The 21,180-nt window shown below is 35.7% G+C and overlaps 1 protein-coding gene across 4 annotated transcripts in view; it reads right to left on the bottom strand.

Moving 5' to 3' along the window:
* mon2 (MON2 homolog, regulator of endosome-to-Golgi trafficking) overlaps window positions 1–21,180 on the bottom strand; it is a 174,531-nt gene that overhangs the window by 20,553 nt on the left and 132,798 nt on the right. For all 4 annotated transcript variants that reach the window (XM_039760848.1, XM_039760846.1, XM_039760847.1 and 1 more), the window contains 6 exons: window positions 19,799–19,909; window positions 16,677–16,852; window positions 15,684–15,846; window positions 14,211–14,504; window positions 10,398–10,596; window positions 8,333–8,955 (listed from right to left, as the gene is read on the bottom strand). In XM_039760848.1, coding sequence (XP_039616782.1) covers window positions 8,333–8,955; window positions 10,398–10,596; window positions 14,211–14,504; window positions 15,684–15,846; window positions 16,677–16,852; window positions 19,799–19,909 — 1,566 coding nt within the window. The remainder of the gene's footprint in view (window positions 1–8,332; window positions 8,956–10,397; window positions 10,597–14,210; window positions 14,505–15,683; window positions 15,847–16,676; window positions 16,853–19,798; window positions 19,910–21,180) is intronic.

The following is a 21,180-nucleotide window of genomic DNA, read 5'->3' on the forward strand; positions in this document are numbered from 1 at the left end:
GTTTGTCTGATGACATAATTAACCATTCTGAAATTAGGAACATTTTAATTTTTTTAGTTATTTCATCCAAGGGTGACTTTTTAGTAAACACACTTTTGTTTACTAATGTGCTTTTAACATATTAGTCACATATACAACTAAGAGGTATAATAAAATCTAGTTCATATTTTACATAACACTTTGCAAATGTATGTAGTTAAAAATTTGCCCAAATAGGCTTGTGGTGGCTCGATAGCTTTAACAGACAGCAAAGTTCAAGTGATGTAAAAATGCCATTGATTGATGTAATCTTGTGTGTTGTGGGTGGTCTGTGGATAATTGTTTTTTAAATTTCTTAAAACATAAACTTGGCTGCTTTGGGTGATGATAGAGAGCACGGTGGAGCTTTACCAATAAATTATACTGTCAAATAAATATTAAATCATTACAATGTGCAGATATTATAGCTATGAGGTAGTTTTTTTCTGTAACATAAATACATATTTGATTACTTTACCCATAAAAACTAATGATTACCTAATTAGTTTCCTCTTCCAGCTTTTGACTAACTTGTTACAAGGATCAAAGAGTAAAAAAGGGCACTATACAAAACATACAAGTTGAAGTGACCATTCTCAAGGTATTTTTGAAAACATGTCACTGTGAGTGTTTCTCTGTCTTAAAATACAGGAGTTCACAAATTTGGCACTGCCTTCCAATGCAATATTCTGAAATTTCATAAATTTGAACAGTACGCAGTATTTGAGATGTCTCAAGGAAAACAGAAGTTTCCTGACAAGTTTCCTTGATTCAAAAACATAGTACAGAATTTCAACAAAATCATTCCAATCATTCCATTGGGAGCTGCTATTTCATGTTGACAGACGGACAGACAAACATAGCAATCTCGCTGGGTTTATTGTACATTATATGCAAACATGGCAAAAATGTAAAATTGAGGATAAAAAAAAAACACTGTCTACTTCCTAAATGATTTTATCTTAACTGTCAAGCATGGGTCTGGATGACTAACCATCACTATGAATTTATAGTCATTAACACACATTCCAGAAAGGATTCTCAAAACTAAACCTCAACATTCCAACATATCTGCCAAAGGTCAGATTAAGAAATTGAGTTGCTTTTGGAATGATCAACAAGTCAAGATCCTAGCTGAAGACTAGAACCAAGATAATGAGAAAACTGACTGTTCATTAAAGGAAATCATTTGACTGATACAATATCCCTCACACTTAAGCCAATGTCACAATTAGTGCTGGGTGGTATGACCAAAATTCTATATGACGGTATTTTTCAAAATTATACCGGTTTCAAGGTATTTTTATGGTATTTTTTTCCCATGCATGAGTGGATGTTAGCCACATTTTTCACTGCAATTACTGCGGAAGTATTAATACAGGTTTGCATGGCCCAATTATCGTTTTCAAGGGGGTGGCACTAATGAAGAGAAGGAATCACAGTGCATGACACCTGTAGTCAAAATATAGAACCTTTTTACTGAACAAATTTTGCAAACAACTTAACCTAAAATTTTGACAACATATTTTCAAACCATCCAAAGGAGCATTTAGACGTAGGAAAATATCCAGAGGTGCTTGTCAAAAGATGTATTGCACTGAACATGTCTTAGAAAAGGAATAAACAGTAAATATTTTTTGGAAACCAACTACACTTTCTGTTAATGTTAACAATCTCTTTCCACTGACACGTTAAAGTGACTTTTTAAACAACTTTACCATCATTAAACTGCATAATATTTAAACTAATAAATAAGAACAATAAAATAAATAATAGTGCAACTTCCAATAATAATAGATAGATACTATTACTTCAAGCCCAGGTGCATTACACAGTATTCACCAAATAAAAACAAAAATAAAATAAAACAAGTGCAACTTGGTGAGACATGTTTACCAACTGAACCATCATTAAGACAAATTGCATTAATATGGACCTTGCTTCAAGCTAAGCTGTATACATAAATAATAAAACTGCAACTTGCATTTAAAATGCTATTTGTGGTATAGCCCTACAGAAACGTATTAGGGCCACAGTGAAGAAAAAAAAAAATGATATATCGAGAATAAAGTTGGCATGTTGACTTTATTCTCGAAATTTCCACTTTAATCTTGACTCATGTCAAGATTAAAGTCAACATTTCCACTTTATTCTCATAGTTTATTTTGTCATTAAAGTAGAATGTCGTAAACTACACTTCATCCTAAAAGCAATGTTTAATTTACTAGATTTTCTCAAACCCCGTCATAAGTTAATGTAGCACATTAAATGCTTTGTGTTGTGCTACCCCACTGAGTTGTTAATCGCTACATGATTCTTAAATTGACTTCCTCCGCACTAAGAGGAGGCGCAGGCAGGGATCGCCACACAGAATACATTAACTTCATGATATTCCTGCTCTCTGAAAATTTAGAATGCTAAGATAAATACTTGATATCATTTTCATGATGAAATGCATTAAAGCAGGTATTACACATGCACGGTAATAAGGCAGTAGTGCTGCTCCCTCGCAGTAAGGGGTCCCCAGGTGTATGTTCAGTGTAGAGAACTTTATGGCAGGTGTGACGAGGCTCCAAAAAACTGGATGTATGAATGGGTATTGCACAGGTTTAACTTAAATATTGTGTTAAATGTTGGGGTTGTGATCTGGTGGTCAGAGACGCGAACACTGAATTCAATGGATGTTCTTCTGAGCGGGCTTTCTTTATTGCATGCGTGCTGTCTCCGAAGTACCAAAACCCTCAGCTCCTATCCTTCCTTTTTCTTTCTCCAAATAACCAATCACCACATGATAAACATCTTTGTGAAATTAAAACTAATTATAAATTTAGGCCACGGAGTGTTCAGAACTTTAAAAAAAAAATCTGTTATACATGTTTAAATATGCCATCCATTCAGGATTGCGCCCATCCCTGCAAGCATTGTGTGCAAGGCAGGAGCAAATCCTGAACGAGTCGCCAGCACATCGCAGGGTGAATACGAGCAAAACATATACTAGCAGGGTCAATACAGCATAACAAAATACCACATCCTACATGACTTTGAAAGGAAACTGAAGTACACCGAGTAAACCCACCAGAAAAACATGCCAATTCAAGGCAGGGAACACCCGGGACCCCTTTGCTGCAAGGCAGCAGTGCAACCTACACACCCCCGTGCCCCCATATGATTAAAACATGCTTTAATGCATTTCATCATGAAAATTATATCAAGTATTTATCTTAGCATTCTAAACGTTCAGGGAGCAGGAATATCATGAAATTAATGTATTCTGTGTGCTGCCTGCGCCTCCTCTTAGTGCAAGAGGAAGTCAGTTTAAGAAGGACATAGCTATTAACATGGCTCTGAGAACACTTAACACAAAGCATTTAATGTGCTACATAACTTATGATGGTGTTTGAGAAAATCTAGTAAATTAAATATTCATTTTAAGATGTTTAGTTTATAATGTTCTACTTTGATGAGAAATTACGAGAATAAAGTCAACATGTCGACTTTATTCTTGTCATAAGTGTTGAGATTAAAGTGGAAATGTTGAGAATAAAGTCAACATGTTGTCACACTATTACACAGTACCCAGGTACATTATACAGTATTGAAAAAAATAAAACAGGTACAACTTGGCTTGCAGTATTATCCAGTATTATAGAAACATTATTCACACATTTGAACATAATGGTCCACAGCCGACCTTTTAAAACCAAAGTATCTCCAGACAACAGACATGGCTCCTTTTTTCGGCAAAAGTTCTTCTGTGTCATCATGTTCAACTTTATTGTCTGCTACAGCTTCAGTTTCGGAATGTACTCTGTCCATTTTCACCACTCAATACCTCCACTAACGCATGTATTCTGTTGCAAGCATGTTTAGCACGGCAGCAGTGAAAAAGGTTCTCCCTTAAACAGTTTCCTGCTGCGCCACATTCCGAACATTGTTTAGGCTATTTAAACCAGTGTTGCGGTATAAGAAAAATCCATATCATAACAAAAATAAAAAAATGTTTTTTGGTATGAACCGGTATACCGCCCAACAATAGTCACAATATGTGACTTCTAGTTATGAGTTATGTCAGATTTGCCAGCTACAGTTACTGATCTCATTTACTGGACAATGTCAGTTTAAATGATTGACAATCTTTGTCCATGTCACATTTACTGTATGAATTCCAAATTTCAAGTACAGTAGTGTTTGCCCCTTTCTCTGACTGCCAACAACGTGCTGCCTAACAGAGCCAATGGTTTATGAAGGGTTAATGGGTACAGCAAGAGACTTCAGACAGACGAGCTTCTCTTATGTTTATGATGTCCAATTTCTTGTTACTGCATTCTTTGTGTTGTACTTCCAGATGAGCATCATTGGTTGCCAGCTCTCATGTACACACAGCCGTCTCCAAGACTAAACACAAAATCAAACGTGTTTGATTTTATCAGGGCAAGTTGCTGGGCATATCAAATTAGCTGAGTGACTTCAAGGGAGCATGCCTCCAACTGACTCTGATTATGTAAACAAAAAGCTACGAGTAAAAATCGCTGGAAAAGTTACATAATATGACATAGCCTTTACTGTACTGAAAGGCTTACTTCCTTTCTTTTAAATTCATATTTACAAAAAATGAATAATATGCATTTTTAAGAGAAAGTCATGTCTGTATCATAGCCTAGCTAGAGACTTGAAACGTTTTTAAAAAGGGTCATCACTGTAATGTCCATACATTGTGTGGAATCCTGCTTAATCCAACTAGCCACAAATACTAGATGTGACACCAGATTTCTGGTTGTAGTAACACTCAGTAAATAGAGACCAAATTTTGCAATAAAATGTAGCACTGCAAAATGACGCAAATGTAAAACATATAGTTTAACAACTGTATAATAATATAATTTAAATATTGATAGGATTGATGAATTAATATATGCTATGGTCACCTAAATAGAGAGAAGAATGAGTACCTGCTTACTTTAATACTTATTGGCTAAACAGTATAATATACATTTTAATATCAAAAAAAATCCTTCAAGGTAGAGTGTGAAACAAAATAATACATACATACGACAATCAGTTAAAACCCCCATTATTACAAATATATCTGATATTAATATACAGTATATATATATATATATATATATATATATATATATATATATAAGAAAAGCGTTATATAGCGCCTGACCCGACACAGATTGGACACGGTAGGCACGTGTAAAATAAAAGGCTTTTATTACTCTTTAGCTGGAGAACACGTCTTCCCCGTACTCCCCCCAGCCACAACACAGTCCCAAACACCAGTACAGCACAAGCACTCCTCTTCCTTGGCACCACCACTCCTCCCTCGCAACCTTGTCCTCCTCCACCCGACTCTGGCCGATGAGTGGTGGTTGCTGGCTCCCTTTTATAGGTCACCTGGCACTTCCAGGTGTGATGAATCTGTTGCCCACACGGGCTCAGGAGTCCCAAACACAGCACCCCCTGGTGGTACCTGCGGGACCCAACAGGGCTGCCCCCAACTCCAATTCCCAGGGAGCCCTGTGGAAAACCGAGGCGCTACACCAGCCCAGGGGGGCGGCCATCTGGTGTCCAGGGGGAGGTATTGCACTGTCCAGGGCTTCTCCCCTGAATACAGTGTGCAGGGCGTTCCGGTTGGGCATGGACGCCAGGCCTGTCATATATATATATATATATATATATATATATATATATATATATATATATATATATATATATATATATATATATATATATATATATATATATAAAAAAAATATCACAGCCATGCCCATTTTACACAGGCTAAGCAAAGCCTATTTCCATTCCCCTAAATTGAAGTATGTGCTCTCTCCCTTTGCTGCTTAAATGCCCTGGATAATTTTATAATACAAAATATCAATAATATACAACACATTTTCATATTGTAATGTTGGACTAAATTTTACATTTTCAGAATGGGAATTATTTATTACACAATATTTCCACAGCACCAGGAGCAAGGCAAAATGCAACCATGGTAGGGGCTTTAGGCTATCAGATACACACACACTCACACATGAATAGGGTCAAATTAAAATCATCGAACAACCTCACAAATGTGTGTTTGGGATGAACTTTTTCTGTCTGGTTTGCCAAGACCACAACATGGTAGATAAATACTGTATTATACATATCGCTGATGAAGGTATTTAAGAGAAGTCATAGTATTATTTGACCATATTTTTATATCACATACAAGTTACAGTTCAGAGTATCATGCCTCAATAATCCAGGTAAGGAAATTCTAGAAAGTTGATTCAGTTCATCTGGACATAGTTCTTTTCCAGGAAGATATGTTACATAACTCATCCAAGTGACTTCCTCAGTCAGAACTATGTCCAGATGAACTGAATCAACTTTCTAGAATTCAGAGTATCATAGTTTCAAGGCCATGAGTACCAGGTACCGGCCTTAAGAAAAACATCCAGTAACACAAACCCAAGAAACTGTCAAAAAAAAAAATCCAGTAATGATTGCTCTAACAACTAAATCAGCTGATTTGAATCTACGTGCTAGTTTCAAGACAAGTAGTGATTACTTAACATCACATTACCCCCTTTAAACTAAACTTTCCAAAACATACTGCCTCAGATCAGAGGAAAAAAATTAAAGTTGACCAATGACCTCTAACTCTTTGTAATATGGTACATAAAAACAAACGTTTAGATGAGAACAAGCCATTAAGCCCAAAATAATTTGGAATTTTCTATACAACTAATATTTCCAGTATAATAATCAAGATATACCTGATTATCTTAAGGCACTACTTTCAAATACATCACGCAGTAATATGCCTGTATGAGCAGCACTGTGTTCACTAAGAGATTCTATGATTAAAATATAAATCCATCAACAATTTGCCCTTTGGATTTGGCAAATGCAGATGTTTCTCAAAAACATGCATCTCCTGTCACTGTTCCTGTGAAAGTCTTATCTTACTTCTAACCAGCAAGTAATTCATGGCATTCAAAGTTGTGCCACCAGATTAAGAATTTTTACCTCCATTACTTTCCTACTATTTATTGCATATTTATTGCTAATGTTTATTGTCTTGTGTCTACTGAACAATGTTGTTGTATTATGTTCTGTACTGTCATTGCATGTTCTAAGTTTATATAATAGATGACAAACAGCAAATACAAAGGGTATTATTAAAATAAACCAAACTAAATAAATGTGTATATTATAACTGCAATACAACATTATGAAAACCAGAAAATCAAGACTTTTTCCCAATTTTAATGCAATAATGACATTTCAGCTAAGTTCCAACATTAAAACAAACAATAAAACTTGTTTTCTTGCCAAAGTATATGCAATAACAATGAAAATATCTTAAAAACAAAAAACCTAATTTATTTTCTTCTGCCAATTTTGTTTTGTTAACAAAAAATTAGCAAGAGTAGTTAGATCAATGAATCTGGACAAAATTCCAATTTTAGATAATAATCAAAAAGGTTAAGTCTTACACATAGCAGGTATATGCATTCAACATACTTATGCAATTAGAGATAGAAAGTTCATTCAGAAGAAATAAAATTCCCAGCAGGTCTTATAATATTAGTTGTCCAATCTGTTTATTACAGCTTTTAGTTTTGATTGCTTAGGAAAGACTTTCAAAGATCCAATGACATTGTTAATAGTCATGTTTGTTTTACATTCAATGAAAAACAAACCTACTTAATCACAGTCATTATGAACTACAGAAAACAAACATTACAGAATCTGAGCTCTCTGCATAGGTATGCAATACTTACAGAAACAAAAAAGTGCATAATCCCAAAAAATAAAAATAAAATGAATCACACTTAGACTGCAATTTCAATTGAAAAATTAAAAATATCATTAATTGTATACAACTCTTAAATAGAAAACAACGATTTATTTGTTGTATAGCCCAAACTCGTATAAGGAATGTCTCAATGAGTTCAATGTTTTTTTTTGACAGGCCTCCAGCCTTGACTCTCTAAGGAGATATGAAACTCCAAAAAGACCCTTGCGGGGGGAAAAAAAATGGAAGAACGCCGATTTCTCAGGTAAAGCACTACAGTTGCAGGAACTGCCCTAGCATAATTTCTGTCAAACAACCGTATTGTGTTGTAATTCATATACTACACATTGCATTTATTCTTCAAATCATTTCTCTTTTAAAAGAACGAACATTCTGATCATTTTTTTTATTAAATAACAATTTCATATGACCTTTAGAAAAAAGCACAATGGTGATAATAGAATTATTTGAGTTGTCATATTCCCTTATAAATAAGGCAGCACAAAAGAAAGAGCTTACCTTTTGCAAAACATCTAAAGATGTTAATACTGCTTCTTGCAAGCTAGTCAGCACAGCTTCAGTGTAGGATGGTAATATAAAAGGAGAGGCATCTGAACTGATTGGAACAGACACAGCACCATGCAATATCACCCCCAGTTTCTTTAGATCATCCATGCTGAAACCATTTTTGATGTGCTGGTACAATGCTGGGAATATCTGGATGAGGGCAGTAAGAAAAGGCTGACTCGGTATAAAGGTTAGTTTTTCTGTACTGGTTGGTGGCCTTGTGCTATCAGTCCCTATTCTGTACCAGGCATTCCAAGCAGACCACCACAATGTTGAATCTTCTATCTCATCAGCAGGTGGTATCTGTTCAGGTCCATAATACCTGGTTAGTTTTTCTCCAACGGAATCTGTTCTAAAAAGGGGTCTTCCGGGGCCTGATGCAGTCACTGAATCAATCATGGATGGCATATTTACACCTGCAAGAGCATCTTGTTTCTCTGAATCTTTCACTGGGGTAACTATTTGTAAAATCTCCTGGAAACTCTTTAAAGCAGCTAGGGAGACTTCATTATTCTTGCTGAGTGCTGCTGATTGGATATGATCCAGAAGCACTTCCCAGGCTTTGAAGAAATCCCCTGTAGAACAAGTAAAACAGCTCTGAAAATGACATATTTTATGAGCATTTAAAAGGATAAAGACTCCACCTACACTGTATGTCTCTTGGTAATAAGAAGTTAGAAAACTTTGAACAAATGTAACTATAGCATGTCAAATTCAAAATCAACTTAAAGAGTATCAAATGTAAACTCCTTGATTGTATAAAAAAAATCAAAAATACATGTAGCATATCTACAGAGCAGAAGAATATTTTCTCTTACTAGATATGTCAGGACTTATGATGAGCTGAGCACAAAGCATCTGGAGTGCTCTCTAGCAATGACTCAAAAACTAATGCACGTCTTCATTAATAGCTGTGAGGGTGTGGACAGCATGATATTATTAGAACACTCAAAAGCATAATTCTCTGCTAGGTGGGGAACAGCACTTAACAAAGCATGATGCATGATTTTCAAACAATTCTTCTGTCTTGCATGTCTCACAAGTTCTGTCTAAATACATTAATGAGAAAATACCAGATAGAAAAGTTAATCGGTATATGTTAAAAGTACGCTGACAGAAAAATTATTCTGTAGTATGGCAAAAGTTATGCTGCTCAACACTGTTTTATACAAGCGTATATGGTTATTGTCCAAGCATGAAGGACAATAGCTAAAGCTAAAACAAAATGTTTTTAATTTGCTCCATTGTGTGCTCAATGGTATCAGGTTTCTTTTTTTTTATTTCTCCTTAGACAAAACAACACACTTTTAAAACGAGACACACAAGTCCTTAAATTCAGGAAACCTCTGAATAGGACACACACAGACACAAACACAGACTAGGGCAAATTTAGAGTGATAATAAATAATAACTTATTATAAACATCTTTTGGAATGTGGTAAGAAATACAGAGTAACCAGTGGCAAACCCACAAAGACACTGGGAGAACTTATGAACAGTACATAGACAATGACTGAGTTCAGGATTTGAAAATAAAACTATGGATCCATGAGACAGCAGCCCTAGCCACTGTACCACCATTCTGCTATGCTTAATATTATACAGTGCATAAAAAGTCCAAAACTATATTTATTGAATCTAACATGAAAAAACAGCATGGTGACAAGCTACTAGGAATACCTACACACTGGGAAATACAATCTGCATCTGTTTTATTCTATGAATGAGAGACACAAACATACTAAAAAAAGAAAGAATGCTATCAAAATCGAAATCAATTATTCTTTAAAATAAGGAATTGATGTACTGCATTACACAAACATAAAAGTAGATTTTAGATCACTGCAGCTTTGTAAAACTTTACATTTCGTCCATTCGTACGGTTTTACTGGTCAGATCAGTAAATAGAATACTAATAAACAGTTACACAGAAAATTAACATTTGATTTCATGCACTTAATAGAAGTAACTTAACAAACCTTAAAACCTTTATGAAACACTGCCACTAAAACCCTACCTAGGGACTGTAGTAAATATCTCCTAGTGTTGAAGATTCTTGCCACTCCTGCCAAAGTCAAGACCCATGTCTCAGCCCACTGCTTCTCAGCAGTGTCTCTTGAATGATGAATGAGAATGTTCCCACCACCTGATTCAATTTTTTCCTTGTCCGCTGTTGTTGACGATTTTCTAACTCGATCCAAAAGATTGAACAACACCTTCAAGAAAAAAAAAATAATTTACTCCTTAAAAAAAAGGACATGCTGTACAGACACTTAGTTTAAAGACACAGACTTTCAAAGGTATCTTGAAAAAGGTTCTGGTGATAACTGAAATAAACAAATAAACCACAAATAAATGATTTGGGCCTCTCTCATCATATAGCAGTGTTTTTACTGTCTCAATGTCCCATCCTGCTCAAAACTGTAAACATCAAATTTGTTCCAGAAAACCTTTAAAAAAATGTATGTCCTTTCCTTGTTGGATTCATTTCTGATCTTTAACTAACTAGCTCCTTTAAAACACAAGGAGGTCTCCTTTAAGCATTCAGCTCCATGATGTAATTCAGCATTGCAGTCTATAAAAGCAGCTGAAGGATACCTAGAAAAGGTCATGTAAAACTGGCTTCACTGTGCATGCCCAGACTTTCTCCAGTCATTAAAGGGCTTATAGAGATGCATTAACTGTGGCCAAGAACGCACATTGTGGCAGAGTAACTGAAAGTGGCCATGACAACCTGAGGCTTTTGTTCTCTTTGATTAATAAACTAATTCAGCCTGACTGGCCCCAACCACTAAAAAATGCCTTCACTTTGTCCATGATAAAATTAAAAACCTAAATAATTCAACTAATACAAGTTCATCTTCTTTTTATATTTTCCCCATATTCCCTCACTATCCAGCTCCTTTTTCAAATTTTTACCAGTTTCATCTCCATCTATTAATGACCTGGTCTGTAAGATGAGGCCCACTACTTATGTAGTGGACCTCATCCCCACCACACTTTCCAAATCCTGCCTTCTTGCCACAATCCCAACTGCTATGACAATCTATCTACATATATATAATTCACTAAGGCAAAACAACCATGAAAAGCACGCCGGAAGGGGCATGGATTAACTAAGCCGCAGACAAGTGAGACACCTATGGTGCACACAGAAAGGAGCCACGCCCACCAACTCCAAGACCATTGGATACTACGACAACTCGCAGGGCCACGCCCACCAACTCGGACGCGACGACACAGAAAAAATGGTGTCATTTATGTTCATCTGTCGTAAAGGCCACATGCAGTGCAGGTCAGGTTAATGTTATGTACCTCCGAGCTACGTTGACTGTTAGAGGCATGTTTCTCGCGGAGGTGAATCGCCATATGCAGCGTGTGAAACGGTTTGCAAGGGGTATCCCATGGCATCCTTAAAACAATCCTTTAAAACTGAGGTTAAAGCACAATGAAGGAATCAGTCTTTAAAAACCAATAAGCCCTGTGCCTCTGTTTCATTACCGTCTCACCTGCTTCACCAATGCAGGCCCTGCAACTGTCAAGACGCTCTGTCAGCAGCTGACCTTCTCTGTGCCTGACCGGTTCACACAGCGCAAGAGAAAGCCACGCCAGAGACAGACAGAGGCACACACACAGGCAGCTGGTGGGCGGCTCTCCGTGAGTTTCTCTTGCGAGCGGACACATAACCAGGCGGTGTGTATGCTTCGAGAACGAGGCTGGGACGCGCTTGCGACGGGCACATGAGCAGGCAGTGTGTATGCTTCGAGTGCGAGGGTGGACGCGACAGGACCATCTAGGAAAAATCATGTCGCGGATGTGATTCGCTGTATGCAGTGTGTAAAACAGTTTGTTTGTCGCAGATGTGAATCGCTGTATGCGGCATGTAGAACAGTTTGCGAGGGGTGTCCCTGTGTCTTTCCAGAAATGTTCAACCATCAATAAATAATTGTGCGGTGTTTGTTATGCCGCGGGTTCACTATTGTGTTGCATTTTGCTCTCTCCAGAGTTCCATCTTTTCATTCAGTTACTTTTGTATTCTCACACTAACCTGTTTTAAACAACCGTGTCTTTCCAGAAGTGTTTACCATTCAATAAATAATTATGCATGAGATTGAGCATGTGTCTAGGCGTGGGTAAGCCGTTGAACCCCATTCGGGCTGCAAACCGTGGAATTGCCACTAAGTGCGACTCTTACGCTCCCACTGTTTTCGTCCCTAACCTTTGTATACAACCCCCTCCCACACGTTGACTGTTAATAGAGGCATGTTTCTTGCGGAGGTGAATCGCCATATGCAGCGTGTAAAACTGTTTACAAGGGGTATCCCATGGGATCATTAAAACATTTCTTTACAACTGATGTTAAAACACAATGAAGTGTGCAGTCTTTAAAAAACGAGTTTTCGGTTTCGAAGCACGACCGCATAGTGTTGTACACGCTACATACAGCAATTCGCATCCGCGACAAACATGCGTCTTCTTAGATGCTCCTGCACTTTGTACACACCCCCCTCCCACCTCGCTACGCCGCACGGACGAATGTGTGTTGGTTCGTTCCGTGCATTGTTACAATGTTGCTTTTCTTGCTGATTTATTACATTACCGATTTTGCAAATGTTAAATTTTCTCCCTGTGCTTAAAAATGATGAAAAAACCGGCCTGATTATGCGGCATATGCCGCGGGTTGGCTAGTAATAAATACATCTCTTGACACTGGTTGTGTGCCAGCTACTTGGAAAATCGCTTCTGTAATCTCAACATTAAAAAATTGTCTAGTCTTGATGCTGACAAGCTGAACAATTTTCCACCTCTCTGTCTCACTTACCTTTTCTAAGTAAAGGTCTTAAGCATGTTATGGCTTCCCAATTCATCAGTTATTTGACTTGTAACAAGATAATGGAACCCTGTCTGTCTGGTTTCAGAGCACTGAACAACTGTAAAACTGCTCTGTTTCATGTAGCTAATGGATTTACTTATGGCAGCAGACTCTAGGCAGACCAGTATATTAATTCTGCTAGTTCTGGCAAGCATGATATTCTACTGATTCTATTCTACTGAAAGTCAGAACTTTCTGGGTGTTTTAGGCACTGCCCTCCAGTCCTATCTGACTGACAGAAAAACGTTTCCTAGACTTTGCAACAGCAGCTTCAGCTCTGTGCTAGTCAAGCAAGGAATACCCCAAAGCCCTGTCCACTGCTGTTCTCTTTCTACATGCTTCCCCTTGGCCATATAATTTGTCATTTTGGAATGGGCTATCATTTTTTTAAGCGGATGATACTCAGATCTATTTCAGCATTAAAAGTAAAAGTTCATTATATTTTGCTCACCTCACAACTTGCCTCAGTGAAGTTAAAACCTACATGGAATAAACTTATCTGCATAAAACTGAAGTTTTGCTAATTGGCACTAAAATTCACCTTAAGAAAATGAGCCATTTAACTTACCTAGGCTTTCTGACCCGTATTTCAGTTTACCCATTTTGTCCAGATGCTCAGGAACAGTTTTATTTGTTCAGGGATTTCTTACAGTATTGGTGGTTTTGTATTTTACTTCGATCTATTGTCTATCTCTCTCTATTTCAATACATTGTATATTCTGTATTTATCTTTATTAAGCATTTTATGCAAATATTATTTGTGTCCAAAGTTGCATATGCCCTGTTGTTCTTTCTGAATTTCTGCGAAGAACTTTGAGCATGTCAAAGGCACTATGTAAATAAAATGTCTTATTATTATTTGAGGCTAGTTAATACTACAAAATAAACCCTGTACTAAGAACCAGGCATAACAAATAGACAGTGTGTTATTCATAAGAACTTTATAAAGATAATTACCTTCCAGACAACAGTATGCCATGTAGCTTGTTGCAGTAAAGTTCCATGAGCAGTAATGGTAGAGAACAGTGTTTGTCCTGCACTCTTCCTCACTGCAGGTCTAGGATCTACACACAGTTCTCCTAGCTTTGCATATAAACATAACCATAAGCAGTCAAATGGGGGTGCAGGGTGAAAAGGACGATTCAAAGGAACTCCTTTCTCTTTTGCTTGTTTCTCTAAGACTGCTTCTTCTTTATCCAATTCTGTCTCAATTATTTCTCCTCTTTGAAAAAAATAGTCTGAGATATTCCACTGTTGAAGGAACAATAAAAAAGTTAGATATTATAAATCTAGAAAACATAATATAAAGGCATAAAGTCTATTCACTTAACTGTGTTATACATAATATTTACTGCATTTGGGACACACATTAAAAGTGCAGAAAAACTAGTAAACTGAGAAAGTGTTAGGATGAGAAAGCTTTTTGAGGGATGTTACTTGTGAAGTTTATCTTTGAAAATGTGGAAACATGGAGGGTTGGATTCATCTGGAAACAATATTAAAGAGGGTGTTTGTCAAGATTGGTGGAAGATCCCCTTTTACAAGGTTACAAACAAGGTATCATTTTTAATGGTTGCAGTACATGTGGCGCTATTCTAAAAAATAATCACAGTAACATTTAATACTTTTTATTTTTAAAAGCATAATATAAAAGAGCACTTCATGTCACTTAGAAAAAAAAGAGAGAACTTTGAGAGGACATAGCTGTCAAAGAGTTTCAATGCAATACTACTAATTATATGAATGACATTGTGACAGTGTTGTTCATTTGATTTGATATACACTCATCAAAAATGTTCTGATGTCTCCTAAACCAGCAATATATAATAAACAAATATGCAACCCATGATATCTTCCAGTCACCAGCAAGTGCAGCAGGCGATCACAAACAATAAAACACAAGTGTGGGCTTTAGTGTTTATGTTTTATCTTGGGGAGCCAGTGGGAAAAAGGAGACCACAGCACTGTTGAGCAGAGTACTCTTTATCTCTCTGTGTCTTAAATGTCAACATGTTGAGTGTGTGACATGGTTGTGTAAACAGTGAAAACCCACCATGAGAAGATGTACAAAAGACAATGAAGTAGGTAAAATGTAAGCTGAGGTAAAATGTTTACATTTTAAATTCCAAATGAATGTAAGAAACACTAAGCCAGCTGTTTAGCTGGGTTCTGGTTACTTGTAGTTCCTAGTGTTCGTGTCAAAGACACACAAGGTACTATTACAGCATTTGGGAGGCAGTCACCAATTCTGACGGCAATGCCAATCAACTTGGAACACTAAGTTACAGTTTTATGTTAAACTTAGGAATTTACACCTTGCTCAGATAATTAGTTGTTCCATTTCACCAAACAACAAACCTGTTAAAAATATAATATGTTTGAAATTTTGTTTTGATAAAAACAAAAGATAATGTCATGCATGGTACTCACCAAAAGACCAATTGAAGTTAGGCTGATGTTAAGCTCCTGATTCTGGAGCCCAAAACTTCCTGCAACCTCTACCACAATTTGTAGACATGTACAAGGCATAGTTGGCAGAAAATCAGTAACTACCAGCTGTAGGCACTGGAAGGCTGTTCGAATTAAGGACTCTCTAAAATATTTAAAGAAAAAAAAGTAAATTGATTTTCTTGTATGAGAGACAGAACATAGAATTTATGTTTTAGAGTGTTCCTTGTGTCCAGTGTACAAAACTGGTAGAAGCACGTAAGAACACAAAAATGGGTAAAACAAGCATATAGAAAAAAGGAACTTTGGTATTTTGCATTAAGCATGTAGATCAAACTGTATGGACTGAGATTTATATTTAGACCCATCTGTTGTGCTGGATAATTTGCTAAAATGTCACAAAAAGGAGGACATTGGTGATTGTCAACCTCAAGGATGATAGCTCCTAAGCTTCAGAATCTCAATGATTATTTCCTTTTAATTTTATTCATATTACAAAGAAGGTAAAGGAAATGCAGTACTTTTTTGCTTAATAGAAAATTTGAGAGGGAATAATATTATAAACCTCTTTAAATATTCACTACTGCATCATTTATATGGATATATATTTATATAATTAAAGCACAGGCAGATTAAGTTACTTGGTCAGTGTCACACATGTAGAGATGGGTGCAAAATCTACAACTGAAGGGATTGTGTTAAAAAAATGCTTTAGTTGAGTCACATTTTTATGCAATCTTTTTGCTCAACCCACTGAATTAAATCTGAAAGTCTGCACTTCAACTGCTTCTGAGTTGTTTCATTTAAAATTCATTCTGGTAATGTACAGAACCAAAATTAGAAAAAAGTTGTCTCTGTCCAAATATTTATGGACCTAACTGTATAAAGACATACAGTATATATTGAAAGGACGCAAGGAACTGTAGAAAATGTAATGTGCTCAGCTCGTGAAAAGGAGCTAAAGCTGTTTCTAACCCTTGATCATTACGGATTGCTCCAATGACACCAAGGACAAGAGGCCAGCCAGGCCCAAGGCTATCTCCCTGGCTCTGAAGGATCTGTAGCACACATTCCAGCTGCTTCTGTCGGATATCACCATGCAAAATATTGGACAACTCCTTCAGTGGGTTCAGCAACAGCAAATGAAGTCTCTAAAAGAAGAACACAACCAGTTTAGTAGGGCTAGCTGCAAAACACTTCATTCATAAATGGCAATACACTTTATTTTAGGAAATTCTGTTTTTATTTAATGCATAGATTTACTTCTTAACTTGGAAAACAAACTATTATGTAATTGTAGAACTATCTCAAATTTAAATTTACCAGAGTATTCTACTTGAAGTAAGTAATGGTTGACAAAGCAACTTATCAACCAAGTTATTAAAGAACTAGTATTTTTTCTCTTCACTACTGAATTTAATAAACTTTCTAAATTCAACAAATATGTAACAGGGGCTCTTCATTAGTTACTGCTTGGAATAAAAGCAGTAGTATGTTTATAAAGTCAATATAAGTTATCTATTTTAAAGGGGACCACATCATGAGTAAGATGGGAGACTATTTAAACTGTGAGATATTTTTACGTTCTCTGGGCCATGTGGCACAGTGCAGTGACAAACATATTTTAATTCGTTTAACAGTTCACATTACTGTAGTGAGTCAAGTCCACATAAAGGATTCTGACATTTTTGGCTTGAATAAGTTATACAGTACCAGTAAAATAAAGGATATCTGTTATTTGGCCTCAGGTAACAGTTATTTTCATGCTGAATAAATCAAATGGTTAGAAACACAGTTGTGCAGTTGAATAGCCTTTATCAGATATATCAAATTATACAGCGAAACACTTTTCAAAATTTATTTTGAATTTTGTCAGCATGTATGTAAACTTCACCTATTATATTCCTTTTGTAGGATCACACTGATGCAGACCATTTGTGTCTGCCAAAACAGTAGCTAGTCCTTCGGAAAAAGGAAATGAATCAGTTAAATGTAGGAACGAGGCAGCTTTTAAGACACTACAATTAAAACTGATTGTGTACATTTACACTGACTAGCAGTACATTCTCATAACGTGTGGGGCTATAATATAAAGAATTTTCACAGTCAGTTTTGAGGATAGCAGGGTAGGTGTATAGGTTAACATTGCTATTAATAATCATGGCCAGTGTAAAGTCTGTACATTTTCCATGACATGCTTTTTAGTTTGCAAATACAAGTGTGCTCTGTGATGGACTGAAGCTTTGTCCAGTCTTTGTTCTCATTATGCAAGTGACGCTTTGATAACAGACTCACAAAACAAGCTGAAAAAATGGATAAACTAAATTAGATTGTTTGTCGGGAGAGAAGTTAGTGCTTAATTAACTGCTAGGTTTTTTAGTCTTGGGAATACAGGGTTACCACAAAGTTTTCATACAATTTAAAAAAATTCAAAGATAACTGCAATTTATTGTACAATAAGGAGTAAGAGTTTTAACTGACCCCATTTAATACATTAATGTTTTGCCTCTTTCAAATAAATGAGTGGTAAATCAACTGGTAATTGAAAATTGCTAACCCTCAAGAAAGGCTATAGTGCGTACCCTTGTTTACTGAAACAAAATCAGACATGCTGGTTCAGAGAAACTTATACCATCTAATTTGACTTATCACGAGAGGGAAACAAAGTTAATGGAGACAGGCAGTTTTGTTGTTTGTTGGATAGAGTAATAACAGTGGAACAGTGTAATACACATTTGGAAGGAACAGTGGACTAGTTAGATAAATGAGAGACTACATTAGACTGAACATGCATGGAAATTGAATACTGTCTTGATATTCTTCGTACGACAAATGGTGACCATGTATAAGTTTACTAAAGTATGTAAGAAAAAAAAAAAGACCTTCTATAGTGTTCCTTTATTATGTAATGAATTGCGCTGATCTTTTTTCATTTTATTTTTTCTTATAAAGTGATTAAATTGTAAAGAGACTTTGTGGATACCCTGTATAATATACCGAATGTTAATATTTATATAATAAATATACCACAAAACAAAAATATCTTAAATACAATTGGCAACAAAACCTTTCCAAAAAAAAAGGTAACATTTTAACCATTTTCATATTTTTTTAAAAATTTATATTACTTTTAGAACTGAGATTATTTAGGTTGAAGATGAAAAATGAGATGAGTATAGACAATAAAAAGGTTACTATTTTGCTTTTGTTTTCTCTTGCTTTTGTTTATTTTGTAGCCCATCTCTGGTCTACTATGTTTACTTAATTGACTCGTATAATTCCTCCAATAAAATTGTAAATGACACTTTCAAAGAGCAATTCAGGATGGATAAGGAAAGAAGCAGAAAGAGTAAATGGTCTCCCCTTTCACTATTTCTTTGTTTAATTTGTTCACTACAAAGTTTTCTTAAACTCTAGTGACTTAAGCAAATACTCTTAGTAACCTTTAAACTTAAGTGGCACATTTAAGGACTACCACTGTTTGCATATATTCTTGAGACACCAGTGGTAGTATCTGTTTGAAAATATTAGCCGAGTTCCTATTTCTGATGCATTCATGTCAGTAGGAGTGCAGCACATTCAAATATATTTATATCTTTAGTAAATGGTATTCTTCATTTGAAATGCACAGACAGATCTACCTAAATGTCAATTATGTGGGATGGAGCCATGTACCTAATAAAATGACCACTCACTGTGCACAGCAGTATCTGTTAATACATAGTGGAATTGCAACACTGCCTTATGTCAAACAACATGAGCCTCCAAGTATCAATAACAGGTGAACAGTGCTAATAAGATGTCAATCATGGAGTCAGGTTTAAAATATTGTTGATCAACAGGAAAAATAAATTTTTAACATAGTTGTATAGATAGATATAAACAGAAGCAGTAAAATGGCAAAAAATACAAAAAAAAACCTACATAACACAGCTCTGTTATTCATTTAATTGTATGTAGCATGAATTATACGAGAGTCATAGCCTTTTGCCTTGTTACATTTGTCTATTGCTACGTGATACTACATTAAAAAGAAGCATAATTAAAGAGAACTTAAAACTGTAATTTATTTTAATACAAGGAAATTTAAGAAATACCTGGTTCTGTGAAAGTGGGGGGTCATGCTTGTAAACTAGGCCCGCCTTAATCAGGGATGTTACTGCTTCTGCTCCCCACTCCCTCATCCTCGAGTTGGGATGCTGGCAAACCTAAGTAATAAAAATGTATATATACAATAACCAAGTATGTGGCTGTGTCATTCTTTGCAAATTCTCAAAAAAAAAAAAAAAAAAATCTTTAAAATTAGGAAAAAGATCCCAGCAACATTCCACCAAGATAGAATGCAGTTTGCACCTCAAGTCAGCATAAATTGGCATAATTCAGTAGCAAGCCCAAGTCAAAAAAAGTGATAAGACCCATGAATTGTACCCTAAAATAAATCAGAATTATCTGATTCCGCATGCTTGTTGTATAAGCAATTTTTGCAACAAACACCAAACCTTTTAAGCCTAACAGCACTAAAAGGAAAGCAGTTAACCATAAAAGACATAGTTAAAGGTTTTACAAGGAATTATCATTTTTGAAGCAAGCAGTTTTATTTCTCTTTGTTCAAAAACTTCTATCAAGGACCCTGAAGTATGTATTTAAATATTTTACTATCCATCATTTAGAAAAAATACTACTTATTCAAAGTAAATTAGCTCCTTCAAACAGTATGCTGAAACACAAGTTTAATTACCATTATACAAGTCAACTGCGAGGCAAAGTAAAAAATCACAATGCATGTAGTAAGGACAAACATGAAGGTAAAAAGGATATCCTGACCATTTCAGTTCTTTAAAGTGCTATAAAGTTAAAAAAAAAAAAAAACTAAAACAGCGAACACCTAATGAGTACATCCAGTTTGCAGTGCAGCTTCATAACTAAATAAAACCGCTATTTTAAATAGATGTATTACTAGGTAATAAGTCACTCATTTGGCATACAAAGCTGCAGTTCCCCAAATAAATTGAAAAGTGGTCCTGATGAACTGAAACTATTTTGGCTAGACTGGCTAATCAAAAAACATTTAGATATGTTTTTGTTAATGTTATGTATTATGGACTGTGTAGGTAAAATGAAATTAAAAGACAAAGCTATCAATCTATATGACGTGTACCTCAATACCTGAAAAGCGAAATTCAGCAATAGAAAAACCTCATCGCCTCATGTATAATGAAAAAGTTAATAGCCAGCATGTACAAGCATAAATGAGAGACAGCTCAGAAAACTATTCTCTTAGGCTTATTTTTGGTTCAGTAAGGCAGTGCGCAGGTATTCTAAAGCCCCTGGAAAGGTCCAGAAATCAAGAAATGTTAAAAATGTTTACTCATTCACCCAAAAAAAAATATAATTATCTTAAATACCATAAGCTAAATACACATACACAAACACAGAAACATACATATGCCCATACAGTACAGTGTATAATATTGTAGAA

This window comes from Polypterus senegalus, chromosome 8, assembly GCF_016835505.1.
Source record: "Polypterus senegalus isolate Bchr_013 chromosome 8, ASM1683550v1, whole genome shotgun sequence".
NCBI classification, from domain to species: Eukaryota; Metazoa; Chordata; class Cladistia; order Polypteriformes; family Polypteridae; genus Polypterus; species Polypterus senegalus.